General features: G+C 40.1%; 1 protein-coding gene across 4 annotated transcripts in view; it reads right to left on the bottom strand.

The window, feature by feature from the left end:
* Nucleotides 1–14403, bottom strand: part of dnmbp (dynamin binding protein) — a 50085-nt gene that overhangs the window by 10037 nt on the left and 25645 nt on the right. For 3 of the 4 annotated variants that reach the window (XM_034860209.1, XM_034860211.1, XM_034860213.1), the window contains exon 5: nt 10267–10473. The exons of the other annotated variant lie outside the window; for it this stretch is intronic. In XM_034860209.1, the coding sequence (XP_034716100.1) occupies nt 10267–10473 (207 nt within the window). The remainder of the gene's footprint in view (nt 1–10266; nt 10474–14403) is intronic. 4 annotated transcript variants of the gene reach the window in all.

The raw sequence follows: 14403 nt of genomic DNA, 5'->3' as shown, positions 1-14403 counted from the left end.
GCTTCAGACACACATAGCCAGACTGCTGCAGCATAACAGTTTTCTTTAAACCACATAAAAAGAAGTTTCAGGCTTTTGAAAATGTATCTAAGTGTGACCACTTCTCACGAAAGTAAGAACAATCATAAGACGTTTTAAAAGTTCATTACAAAGCTTTTACATTTTGATGCAAACTAAAATATTATATTTCATGACCCGACTGTGTGTCTGATCCTCGGGCCACCTGCCTTGTCTCCTTCGCACCCTGACCTCATACTTCTCTCTTCACGTGACTTGGCTAAAGCTCAACTCAAAGGAGCTTTTCTCACCGCTTGCACCATCATACCTCCCTGCAGCATCCGTCACTGCTGCCCAGATAACTGCCAATGCTCCAGCATTTCCCCACTGGTGAGAAAGAAGCTCACTAATGGGTTTTACAAGTCATACAGCAGCAATGTAATACAAAGAGAAGCTGAAAACAAAAGACTCAGAGTTTAATTGGAATCAATCGGTTCATTCCCACGTTTGATCCTCCACATACACAACTACATCATATGCTCCACTTCACAGGCTTAAACATGGAGCTATTTCCATCATAACCAACCTGTGAACCGGTGTGACCACATTTTGACCCACTTTTTGGGATGTTTCTTTGTTTATGAAGTATTAGAAAGAGGGCAAACACACACAAAAGGCTTTAAACAATTAAAGTATATTTATTCATTCAAACATTCATTTCAAATTTTATGTACAGCAAACTGCTATTTGTTAGTCATTGAGAATTTAATAATTCCAAAATATTCCTAGGGCACGGTGCCAGTACTGTGTATCCGATACCAGTTCCTAAACTTTTTAACAAAAAAATTCAACATTATGGTACAATTTCTTTTTTTCAGCTCTTTTACACCTTGTGACATTCTGTGGTCAAACCTCTCAAAATATATACACACATGTAAGCCACATCACTGTGCGTAACCTAGTATTTCATGCAGTCCCCTACGTCATTTAACGTTAGACAACCAATCACATTCCAGTTATCAGAGCTTGGTAGAAACACGCTGCATGTTTATTGGCTCAGACGCTAATGAGATTTACTCTTTAAGTATTGAAATTTGGTATTTAATGACAAGCCATTTTTTTGCCCTACTGGTGCCCACACAGTTGGGTGTGACATAAGAATATCAGCATGTGAAACAAGATCACCCAAACACCCAGAGTGTTTCCTGTTACTGCTAGCTGAGTGACAGGCTGATCCCTTAGCATCTATTGAATCACACACCTGTGACTGGATCAGACAGTAATCAGTCATTGCAAACATACAGTACAGTAAGACAGGATATGTAAACACACAAAGACATACTGGAGAACTGGTGTGACATGCAAATAACCGTATGATCAACTTTTTATAGCAAACATCCAGACGAGGAAAAACAGGGTTCGTGACTCTGCGGGGGGCTGGAGGGTGTCTGCACAGAAACCCTGCTGCAGGAGGGTTACTCAGTGAGTGGCATTGTTGCAAGTGCTGACCTGGTTACACACATTAGAGAGTTTGGAAAATCAAACAAAGAGACTGCCTATGTAATCTCTTGAAATATAGGGGGTTATATGGGCTAATGAAGGCAGAGGAACTGTACTCTCTTGATTCCCTGAATTTACTAAATGTCTCCCCATTCGACTGTAATGTGCCATTTATTAAATTACATTAAGGCTACCTGAAGATGATAACTGACACTATAACACACTAAATATATTCTTTTCTTCCACAATCAAAGAACACAAACTCTGAGATAGTAATGTGTCCTAGATTTAAGTAAGTGTTTGCATTGCAAAGGCATAAACAGGTGGAATCCGTAGAGTGGAGCTGGTTTCCAAACACCAGGTTAATCTCGATACCTTCGCAGCGTAAAACCTGGATCATTTTTACATCATTCTTACATCATTCCAGATTTGGAAAGGTTTGGAGATTTACTCAGCAAACGTATCCAGAAAACTCAGTACACCTACTTCTTGGAAACAGGTGCCTGGACACTTTACACAACCAGACTATTTCAAAATGGTTTCAAGTTGGAACTAGTTCTTAATTGCCATCCTTATGAATCACGTTTAACACTTAGCTCATAGTAAAAAATACACAGATTGGATTTTGGGGACAGCCAGAACAGGGAGTATGCTTTTTAGCATTATGAAATGACTTCAGCCAGATAACATCTCTCACTGCACCGCACCTTTCTGTCTTCAGACGCCCAGTATGACGGCAGTCACAGTAACAACTAACACAGGTCATCATGATTTAACAAAAAACTAAGTGAGGGATATCAGGTAGCACAAGCAATGTACTTTACTTGTACAATGTACCTAAAGCTTTCGTGTGTAACTTTTCATATTTATAAATGTCCGTTACATTCAAGCCATTGCCAAATGAGTTGATACAAAGATAATTAAGACTATCCGCTCCACACAACTCTTTCTGTATTCCTCAGTGTGGCTATGTTTATAAAATGATGTAGTCCAGGTAACTTTAGCACGCAGAAACCCAAGCAAAGATAATAACCTCTTCTGAAGAATCCTCCGTGTCCTCCTGGTTACAGACAACTGCGGAAGGCTTGTTTCATGTGGATGCAACAACAGTGTTGTTGTCATTACTTAGAATTCCTCATGGAGGAAACGGAAACTACGCACTACAGCTTTAAAGCTGCGTAGTGTAATGTTTGGAGTTGTTAATTATCAAACTCTGTGTTGCCTGTTCAGAAACTTTTCATTTTTTAGGAATATTGATAATGATTGATACCATCAATTTCAAGTATTCCTATTGGCTTGACATTTTTATATTTGCGCTTGCACAAACTGGGGTAGACTCTCCATAGTCTTGCGCCATCTTGAAATACGTTGGCCGGTAAGGGACATACAGGACATATTGCTCTGCCTATTGCGTTTTCGAATGCTAATGAGCATCGTCGCTTCCCAGCCCCGGCATGTTTGAAGAAGGAAACAGAGGACCACAAATATTTAAAAATCAAAATTTCAGGAACAGGAGTCGTCTTCTTCTCCCAGAAAAAGAAAACGGACATTGAAAAGAGCAAGAGACTGACGTCATCTGAAAGAAGCTTGAACATTGAAGCTGCTTTGGACCCCAAATCCCAACTAGTTAATTATCCTCTGGACCGCTGTAGTGTCTTTTTCTTTCTCCGTCCTTTCCGTTGGGTGGCAGGCGTGCTTGCTTGTGGTGTAAAGTGTGCGTCTCTGACATGCACTCCAACAGCCAGGGCTGATAGACGGCCTATTGTACACTTTCGCTTTTTTAATCGTGACGGCTACCGTAGGTGCAATACATACTTTGAACTGCGTGGCGAGAGAGAGTTGATTATATATGATATATGATCTCAAAGCTAGAGATGTTGTTTTCTTGGTTTTAAAAACTACATTACAGTAAAGTTATGACATTTTAGGAACTTACCAGACTGTTTTAGCTGTTCTGTTAGTTGCCTTTACCCACTTAGTCATTATATCCACATTAATGATGATTATTTATGAAAAATCTCATTGTGTAAATATTTTGTGAAAGCACCAATAGTCAACACTACAATATCGTTGCGGTATCGATATCGAGGTATTTGGTCTAAAAATATCATGATATTTGATTTTCTCCACATTGCCCAGTCCTAGTCGGTACTAACATTCTTCAAATGTGACGCTACTTGTTTTTCTACATTAGCGTAGGTGCCGTTGGTAATGAAGGTACCAAGGTTGCATTTCTCAGGGAACTGATGGGGCAGCATATACATGTAAGTGTTTTAGTCGGTCAACAAGTCGTAAAGAAGAAAACGTCTATAAACACACGGTATATAGAAGATAGCGGCAAGTTTAGTCTAAAATGGAATAATAAAAGGAAAAACTTCACATTCTCAGTGGATGACAACGGACACACTGTATAATTGATGCTCTAAAGCTGGCATGCAAACAATGTCATGTCTACGGCTCTGTTTCTGTCACTCTGTTTCGGTTTCACTCCCCACTGAGTCTGACTTAATGTACCGCCCACAACACTATCTTTTACTGGGTATTATATTGAAAGTTACAAATTATTAAATAATTACTTAAAACGTTTAAATAAGTTTAGTTTTAGAGTTTGTAACATTCCAAAATCTTAAGATTTTTGTTTTCACCGTAAAGGCATATTGGTTCTAAATTTGGTTATTGGTTTCATTCACTATCAATTATCAGTTTATCCCTAATTAACCCTAATTAACATCATACACAAACTGTAAAACTTCTAATACTTATAACGTTATGCTCCATGTAAAGTTTATGAACCAGTCATTTAACAACGCTAACGCATTGCAATGTTATAAACTACCATGGGCTACCATGCATCCCCATTCTGCCTGGGCCTTTGTCAGCAAAATGTAGCCTGTTACTGGATTTAATAATTTTTGAAATGTTTATGGTTTTAAGAAATCCTTTCCTCCTGCCACCATGTCAGCGAATTTAAAGTATTGCTTGCATTTAGAGTATGATAATGTATTTAGAGTAATACAAATTGAATTTAACAGTCCCAAATCATGCTTTTGTAACATATTTTAGAAAAACTGAAAATTACCCATTAAATCTTAGCTGTAAAAACACAAAACAAAAATTTGAAATATTTGCCCTAAAATTCACTGATGCATTCTATTCAAGGCACTCAATGTCTGCTGCCTTGTACCCAGGCAAAAAGAGAGTAAGAGGGAGACAAGAGAAGATGATGAGTCTTCACCCACCTGCTGCTCGCAACTTTCTTCAAATCACTTCAAAAACAAACACGCATACACACACTCCCCCACACACACACAGCGGTTCAAACAATGCCACCCATTCTACGATAGTCCATTGTCAATATGAAGTCCAGCTCCTGAGAGGGCTGTGCGTCCTGCTGCAAAAACTCCATTTCAGATCTCCAATTACCATGAGAATGGATGGGAACCCACCATCATTAAACACACAAACACACACACACACACTAACTAACACAGACACCCAGACACTAGAGAGGACAACCACTCTGGCAGACAATAAAACCTGGAGCTGGACTTTTGTTGCTTGTTGTTTAAAACTAGATAAGAAAACAGGTGTCCTGCTTCAACATGCTGCGTCCCATCCATCCTAAACACTAATCGTCATAGCATACTGTTTTAGCAGTTAGTATACAAAAAAATCAACATCCTTGTTAATTTTATACTAACAGGAAATTATATAACACGTGTGAAGATGTTTGTTGGAACTGTTTTACCATTAATCATACGTTACCTAAAGTACGTACTGCAGTACGCATACAATTATAACATACTACCTCTTCATAACATTTCACAAAAATTGGACCCTCTTGATCATATATGCTGCGCAAAGGATTGCGAATAAAAATAGCCCAAAAGCATGCTGGCTTGTATACTGCAAAATCCAACGTGATGCAGAAGGACATACTTGTATTTCTGGCATACTACATTTGACATACTATTTATTGAGACATACTAAAACCTTTTGTGGGATAATAAATAGTATGGTATGGCTCTTTTAAAGTTATGTTGCTAGATCTCCATTTGCTTTGGTTAACTATATATCCTAAATCTACAAAGATTTCTAAATTTAATTAATCTATTAGAACTTTTGGTGGTGGAAATTCAGAGAATAGCCCCTAGTTTATCTGATCATGTTCCTTTAGATTTTAGTGCGGTTTTTCTTATGGAGAGGAGTTGTTACAAAACATTAACTCATTTGTGGCTACTGTAACATTTAAAATTGGTTATCCTGAATAGGATGGCTCAAATCCAGTGAAGTGTAAGTGCATTTCTGGGATTAATCTGTTTCATGTTTCACAGTCTACTGACACCTGACCTGGCTCCTCCTCTGACAGGCAGAATTTTATTAAAACAATGATGCCTAGACTCAATATTTTCCATTCAATGTTCCCAAGTTATCTTGCATTCAAGATGCACTCAAGATGTTGCACAACTGCAACAAATACAGTTTTAAAACAATACTTCTCTAAATTCATGGTCTTTAGTTGGCCAATAATAGCTGTGCAAAGTCAAAAGTTTTGGCCTGCACAGAGCACTCTAAGGTCAGACACAATCAGTGCTGTGTGTGTTCTGCTCCAAAGTTCACAGCAGAATGCACAGTCACCATGGCGACGTGAATAGCAGGGGCCCTACTTATATCAAGCCAAGTTTTGTAGAACAGGGAGTGGCTTTACTGAAATAATCACATGTGAAACTCTGCGTGAGTGTGTCTGTGTTCAGTTGGGACATGTAGAATAAAGCTCATACAAGCTCCCAGACTCTTGAAAATACCAAGACTTGTAACAATGTTTACCTAACAACATGCAAACAATGACGTAATTATTCTGGATGTTTAAAAAAAACATAGCACAGGTGGAGCAAATATTAAAAACATTTTCATAAGGGCCTCAACCTGTGGCAAAGTTTGTGTTTTAGTAAAAGAAGCAGCACTGCTTCAGCTGAAACATTTTGAGCAAATGTTTGAATCCTCACAATTTTATTTGGCTATATCCCCATCCTTTGTCCAGATTTATACCACCAGCTGTTGCACCGCGCAGAAGGTCACTTAACAAATGAAATATTGGGGAGTATATTCAGTGACACACCATCCTGTTTATCTTGTTTTAGGGTCAAATGTCAAAAGGTCACATTCCTTCTCCTGGCTGAATCTCACAGCAACATGTGCCATTGTTGCAAATTCCTTGTAATTACAGCCCTCCATGGAGTCATTATAAACGCAGGTTGTGTGCTGATACATGTAGTATTCAGCATGTGATTTTCTCCAGACTTAATCCTGTGATTAGTGTCCACTCCAAGAGGTACAACTCTTCAAGTTTCCAGGTGGATAGGGCTACAGTCTAATTAACAAGTTGAACAAATGCGTTGCTACAACGCTGAATGGTACATGGGACCAAGACTGTGATCTCTGGCTTCCTTGGAATTTCTCATTTCGTCTAATTTCTATGATGAACAATGTCCAATTACTTCTAGAGACCATAGTTTTGCATATGTGCAGAGGAAGCTTTAGGAAGAACCAAAGCCATTAGGTGAGGAACCCTTTCAACCCAAAAGCTGTACTTTCTTCAAGTAAATGAAGAAGGAGGTCTATTGGGTCCCACAGGTACTTTGTTGATGCACAGTGGTGCAACAACATAAAAAAATCCTGGATGTTGAATCCTAATGCAAATAAAAAACGGTAAATTAAATCTCATGTTCTTTGTTTTTATACAGCCATTTTGCATTCAGTCTAATGAGTATTTCCTAAGAGACCTTCGCCTTTACTGCCTGTGTGGGAAAATATTTTTTGTGAGAGTGTGAGAACTGTGAGAACTGCATTGAGACTTTGATATGACTGAACATGCAGCATCATATCTGTTGCTAATTGTAGGACAAGTAATGACAGAGATCTGCCTGAGGGCTTTATGAGTTTTTCCACAAGCAAACAAGATTATTTGGTTAAACTGTTCTGGGCATTGCACTCTACTCAAGGGCTGGGTGACAAACTGCTTTCTTTATATTCCTCAGTAAAACCTGTATTATTGCTACAGACAAGAAAATATGCTTCTTAATTAAAACACCGTCACAAGAGCATAGTATATTAAAAAAACTGGACCAGACTGACAGTGGTAGCTAATTATCGGGCTTGCTATTGCTCTTAAAATAAAACTACATATTATAACTATCCTATTAACAACTGAAAACCAAAACACACACACACACCCAAATGATTTAATGGAGCCTAATGGAGCCAAGCTGACATGCATGCACTGATGTGTGTATTAAATTACAATTAGAACATACGTAGTAGTGACGACCTAGATTTTTTAGGTAATGAATTTGTTTATGAACATGATTTACAACCACATAAACTGGCAATATGAACATGGCCTTATCAAGATTAAACTATATCAAATGTCTTTTCCCACACTTTAATCTAAAAAAGTACAGATAACATCAGTCTTGTTATGTATGCAGGTACCAGTAGCATCCTCTATCGTGGAAAGTAGACGTGAAGAGTTTTAACACTGTTTTGCTGCGGTTACTATGTATATGTGTCTGTGACAATAACTTTTACATTCTGGAGGGTATATGAGGGTGTATCACTCATATTAAGCATCTAAACTTCTTCCACTAGGATGAGACAAGGATTTTTCTGAAACCCAACATTGACCAAAGATATGTTAATGCCAATGAAATGAACTGGAGATTTAACAATCTTCAACTATTAAATCTAGATGCCCTGCATGATTATCCGAAATGATTTAAAAAGAAAAGCTAGGATGAAGATGAACCAAAAATAAAAACATACACAGCATGTGAGTGTGACCACCACTGACTCATGCAGGCTTTTGTACTAATGAGCTCAATCATTTTTTTGCCAACTGACTTTTTTGCTTGCCAGCAGTGAGATAAGACGTCTTAAGAGCAATGTTGTCAGACGATTTGAGATCTTGAGATCCAAAGATTTTAACTCCTAACCCCCCCACCCAACCCCAGTATTGCTGCCCACCAATGGCAGCAACTGCTCACGAATTACAGAGCATACGCTGCCAAATCATAGCTGGATGACGACACATTACTCACACTCAGACACTCAAACACTGTCCACAAAGCAGAAGGCTTTTTTTAAGTTCAAGAGTGCAACCATAAACATACATCCAGGTGAATATTTACACCAACACACATTTCATAATTTCAAACAACATATTGGTTAAACTGTTAAAACCGTTTCCTGCAGAAAAATATATTTTGCTTATAATGCTGTCCTTGTTGGATTTGCCTACAATATGTAAGCCTGTAACAGCATTACATGCGCGCGCGCACACACACACACACACAGTTCATAACACAAATTATAATAATAGTTACATATGAAACATTGATTAGTGGCTGCTCTTTCCTAAGCTCTAGATTTTTCAGACCCAGAGAGATGTCTCATATCTATTACTAGATAACTGAGAACAAAGGCCCTCATACATGCTCAAAAAGCCTCGACCATCACCTCAATGTCACGGAATCACAGTGTAGGACCAATAAGCACTGCAACAAAATGGTCAATTGTTTTTAGCCATGCTATCAAATGATTTATTCGGTCAAACCCCTGACAGAGCTGAAACAGTTTAACAAGATTAAAGGATGACAGGACACCGCAGAAGCAAGCGTGCATGCGTGTGCGCACACAAACACACACACACACACACACACACACACACACACACACACACACAGAATAGCAGGCTAATCTTGCAGTGAAGGAGCCAGCATGTGCCGGCCACGGCCTGGTACCAGACAGACCCCCGCCATCCACTCACCATGCTGACGCTAGGGATTAATACTCGGACTCCCGAAATGGGTGTGTGGTGGGGGCCCATGTGTACTTTGTGTGTGCGTGGCCATGGATGCATGTGCGGTGTGTGTGTTTCTAGGTAACTGGGGGAGGGGTCATGGGGCGCCACCTGCTTCTTCTCAGACACAATGAAGCGAGTCAGAAGAGTGCCCTATTTCTTCGATTGCAAATTAAAGATACTTTCCAATGTAGTATTAGTTTGCTTTTGTATACTGCACTTTTGAACCTTTTCTATGTTAACAGCTGACTACATCATTCCCCGGGGGCTTCAACTAATTTAACCTGAGTGCAAACCAACTGAAATGTGTACATAGCATTGATGGTAAGCATCAAATGCCAGGAAAAATTCTTGTGCTCAAAACAAAAACTTCCTCTAAACATGTCAAAGGTATTGATAAACTGCTTTATAAAGTGACTTTTAAGTGTTTCTCAGTCCAAAATCAACCAAAACTGTAAAAAACAGGCCTTTCAGTCATGCAAGAACTGAACAGACTTGTTGTGGGTGAAAACAGCATCGGTGATGCAGAGTATGACAGCAAACAAGAAAACTGGAGACACAGGGGATGACAGACAAAACCTGTTCTGCAGATTCTTACGCCTACAAATTCCTGACAGTTTACTTTCCTGTGAGATAGGTGATACTGACCCACACACACACACACTCACACCCACTCACACTCACTAAGGAAGTGAGTCTGGCTAGTCAGCACTTTGTAGCCCGCAGCATTGATTAGAAAGAACACCACTGGAGGTCACCAATTATAAGAACCAAAGACTGTCAACCTGCCCACCATGTTTTATCTACTGGGGTTGGAAATGACACTTTTTGTTTTTCAAGGTCTGTTTAGTAAAGTTCCTGGGCATCACATAAGTACAGCAAATACAGCAGGGTAATATCCTTGTGTTTACCTTGTTTTTGTCTCCTGGTGGTGGCAAACTGGGTCTTTCGCAGAGAGCTTGGAGCGGTCTTCCTGTAGAAGCTGTTACGATCTAGCGAGCCCACATAAACAGGCTTGCGACCCCGTTTTGAACCAACGCCACCAGCGCTCGACTCATATCCCTTTTCATGGTCGTCATTGTGCCGGTACCTAACAGGATCCTCAAAGGAGCGCATTTCTCTGAGTGCCAACTTCTGGTTCTGCTGCTCAACCCATTCCTCACAGTGTGTCTTGCAATCTTTTTTAGGGTATTCCTCTTGTTGCGAATCTGCGGATATTGAGCGTAAATCACAATATCGGTCTCTGAGCTTGTAGTAGGAACGATCCCCTTCTCTGGATTTGTAGCAGTCTACATTCTCATGGTCGTAGTGGTCCACAGTCCTGCGTTCATAGTGGCCCCTTGCTTTGTAGGGGTCTCTCCTTCTGTGGTCGTAGTGCTCATCTCTCCTGTCATCACCTGGATCCTTGTACCTGTCATAGTGCACACTCTCCTTATAACCGTAGTACTTGTCCAGTTCAGAGTCATAATAGCCCCTTCCTTTACTGGTATAAGTTTCCTCATCCCTTCGATTATACTCATCCCTGTCTTTGTAGTTATTTTCTCGGCGGTCATATTGATCCTCTGCTTGCCTATCAAAGTAAGGATCCTTACGTTTTTGTTCATCATAGTGGCGGTCCTCCTCTTTACGCTGATAGTATTCCTTTTCTCTATTGTGACCACTCTCTTTAAAGTCATGATAATCCAAATAATTGTTGCAGTAATGATCACTGTCCCTGTAATTGTCTCTGCGAGCATAGGTGTCTTTACGATCATAGTAGTCTTCATACTCACTGGTGTAACTGTCATGTTCTCTGAGATCCCGTTTACGATGTTTCCTGCTGTCAGAATATTGCTGCTCTCTGTCATCACAGCGCTCATTGTATTTCCTGTCGTAATGATCCCTGAAACTGTATTCGTTCTTATGCCCTTCTTGAATTCTTAAGTCCTTATTGTCTTTTTCTTGTGGCACTCTGCTGTGGTCCTCGTGGCTGTAATCCTCAGGGCCCTGGTAAAAACAATGTTTGCCTTTCCATTCAGATATCCTCACGTTTAGGTGTCCATCTTCTGAACCAGGGTGGTAGTAAACGTCCTTGCCTTGAGGCTTCTTTTCTTGGAAAGCTGCCTTGTGCCGGTCATCATACTCCCGACTTGGTTGCTGGCAGACGGCCTGTCTAATTTGGGTTTGCTTCTCCCATTGTGCCGGCCATGGAGCTGCCACATGCACTGGAGTCTGACCCAGCCCACCTACAGGCATCATCATGCCACTTTCTACTTGCACAGGGCAGCCTGGAGCTGGGTCAAAAGGACTTGCTACCATGACTAGTCCCTGTGGCTGTCCAGGAGGAACTACTCCATATGCAGGACATCCAACCTGTGGCTGCTGAAGCTGCAGTTGGTGTAGTTGCTGTAGCTGTTGCAGATGGGCCATTCTCTCCTGTTCTCTGGCCCAGCCAGCACCCCCCAGCTCCTCCACACTCTTTCCTCTCCTTACTGGGACACCAGCTGCATAGTTCCAATCCACTGGACCAAACATGGCTTGGTTGTCATAAACCACCGGGCTCTTCATGGTTCTTGCTGTTTAAATCAGCCTACCCGGTGCTGATACAGTTTCCTGTTCAACGTGGCATATTCCCTCTTTCCAAAGTCCTGCATTCCATAACAAAGCGCTGTGGGAGACTCCACCTGTCAGGCATATTGTCTGTAACTCTCTCACTTGTATTCTCTGTCTCTACTCCACTGCCTCAGCAAGACTGCCTGGCCCAAGCACCTCCCAACCCTCAGTGTAACTAAATCGTATCCACCCCGCAGCTATCTCAGCCAATCATGGAAGGAGAGGGGGGTAGGGTTATTGAAGGAGGGGCCTCCTTGGGTTAATGATTCAGTAGAGTCACATGACTGGAGGATTAAGCCGACAACCCTTCCCATTGTTTCAATTGGCTAGTACCTCTGATTGCAGGAAAACAATCTGACGGTAGATTGTCTTTGATGGAAGATAGAGAATTACTTCAGAGTTTTCCTTTAAAGGGCTTTTGTTTCCACTGCCATTAACAATCCTCCAGCCTTCCTTGTATCCTGTTTACTTTGTTTTTGCTATTTCCTGCGGGATTGACATGTTCACCAGGTATTTAATGCAGCCTATGCTGAAAAAAGCAACTCATTCCTGTCTGTGTTTAGAACTAGCTCTAACTTATTTATTCTAACTTTTAACACTTGGTCCAAAGGCCATGATATTTGTGGTTAAACTGAAACAGAGCGAGAAACGGACCTCAGTTTGTCAGTTTAACTTTGCCTCATATTTCAGGGAGGAGCAAACATTTACTCATAAAGATGTCCATGTGACGTCAGTGAAATCAGTTTTCTTTGCTTGAAAATAATAATTGAAAGATGAGTGTGAAGTAAAACAAATAGGGAAAGGGAAAGATCTAATCAAAGGAAAGTTGTTATATTTAGATAAACATGGAGAGGGAAAGTTTTTGGAGTACACAGCTTGATTAGGCTACTAATAAAGTAGCTGCAGTGTGTACAATGAGCTATTGTTGAGGACTGTCCTCACTCTCAGAGGGGACACAATCTTTTAGTGTGAGAAGAAAACTCTTTAGGCCTATTCATAAAGCGGGAGTATAATATATCCCTCCCCCTCTTTAACTCTCCATGAAAGAGGCAGGCACTAAAGGAAAAGGTTTCAAAGACTTGCATACACTCAAGTGCACATGATACACACTAACACACTCCTGTGGGATAGTTTACCATCAATTCAAACAGTCTAAAATGTAATTAAAAGTTTGAACTTGTTTGTTCTCTGAAAAGCATGGTTTATTTTCAGGATTTATATTTTGAGTACAATTCTGTTCCTGGTTGGATTATCTGGTGTCAAGTTAGCCTAGCCTCAATAAACCTTCTCACATGTACAATAAAAACAGACAACCTAGACTAAAACTAGAGCTGTAACCTATATAATATGATTTGCCCACATCACATTTACCGATTTGACTTAAGCAAAGGCACAAAAGGCCTTGCGAGTTCTATGTATACACTACAAAATACCCTCTTACTGAATGATTTTATCTTGCACCTTTGTTGTTCCTTGTTTAGTACAAAACAATTGAAAATTGAAGTATTCTTCTTCACTTTCAGTGAAATTTGTAAAGACAAACTAAGTAAACACAATTGCAGTAAGGCTGAGCATATAAATCTTTCTTAGACATTGTTCTCTTCTGACTGTTTAATTATCAGAGTTCAACATCTCAGCGTTCAGTAGCAGGACACGACTGAAACTGTGTGTTTATGTATGTGAACTTCAGGAATGTTAAATGCACCATTCCTCTCTGTGGCTGTGTTATGCTAGCCGTTAAGGGCTTGGTCAACATTTAGCAAATCTACGAAAACTGGTGTGATGTCCAGGAATAAGGTTATAAATCAGTCTCTCTGCAGCCTACAACTGTCCAAGTTTGCAAATCTGACTGAGGGGAAACCTGAAGCCGCAACAGATCCTCACAACAGTGTTAAATAGATCAGGCTGTGGTGTCATGGAGGCTGATGGAAGCATCCGAATAGTTGGTTTAAAGAATTAAAGGAGACTCAAGGTCAAAGAGCTTAAACAAGAAACGAGGAAACACAAAGAGATGGTGGAGATGAAAAAATCTGCAATAGTGTGAAAAAAGCCTGAATACCAGTAAGCAACCAGTAACTGATTTACAGAGAGTTCCTTGTATGATTAAATAATTAAGCAATCATGATTTGATGCACTTTCAGGATTACTTGGGAAATACTGTAATGCATGTACACTATCAACTTTCAATGGAATTTCTTCAAATATGGCTGTCCAAATGAATAGTTCAATTATGATACAAATATAACAAAATACAAATGTAACAAAATCAGTTAAGTTTTATTCACATGTGAAGTTTGGTCAGAATGTAATGTTAAAACAGTACTGCTCAATAGAACATAAATTAGATTTTCTGTTTGTGATTTTGCATACATTTGCCATGTTTATATACACTCACCGGCCACTTTATTAGGTACCCCATGCTAGTAACGGGTTGGACCCCCTTTTGCCTTCAGAAC

This window comes from Etheostoma cragini, chromosome 21 (genome assembly GCF_013103735.1).
Source record: "Etheostoma cragini isolate CJK2018 chromosome 21, CSU_Ecrag_1.0, whole genome shotgun sequence".
Taxonomy (NCBI): Eukaryota; Metazoa; Chordata; class Actinopteri; order Perciformes; family Percidae; genus Etheostoma; species Etheostoma cragini.
The sequence above is the reverse complement of the archived record's forward strand: the minus strand, read 5'-3'. Positions and strand labels throughout refer to the sequence as shown.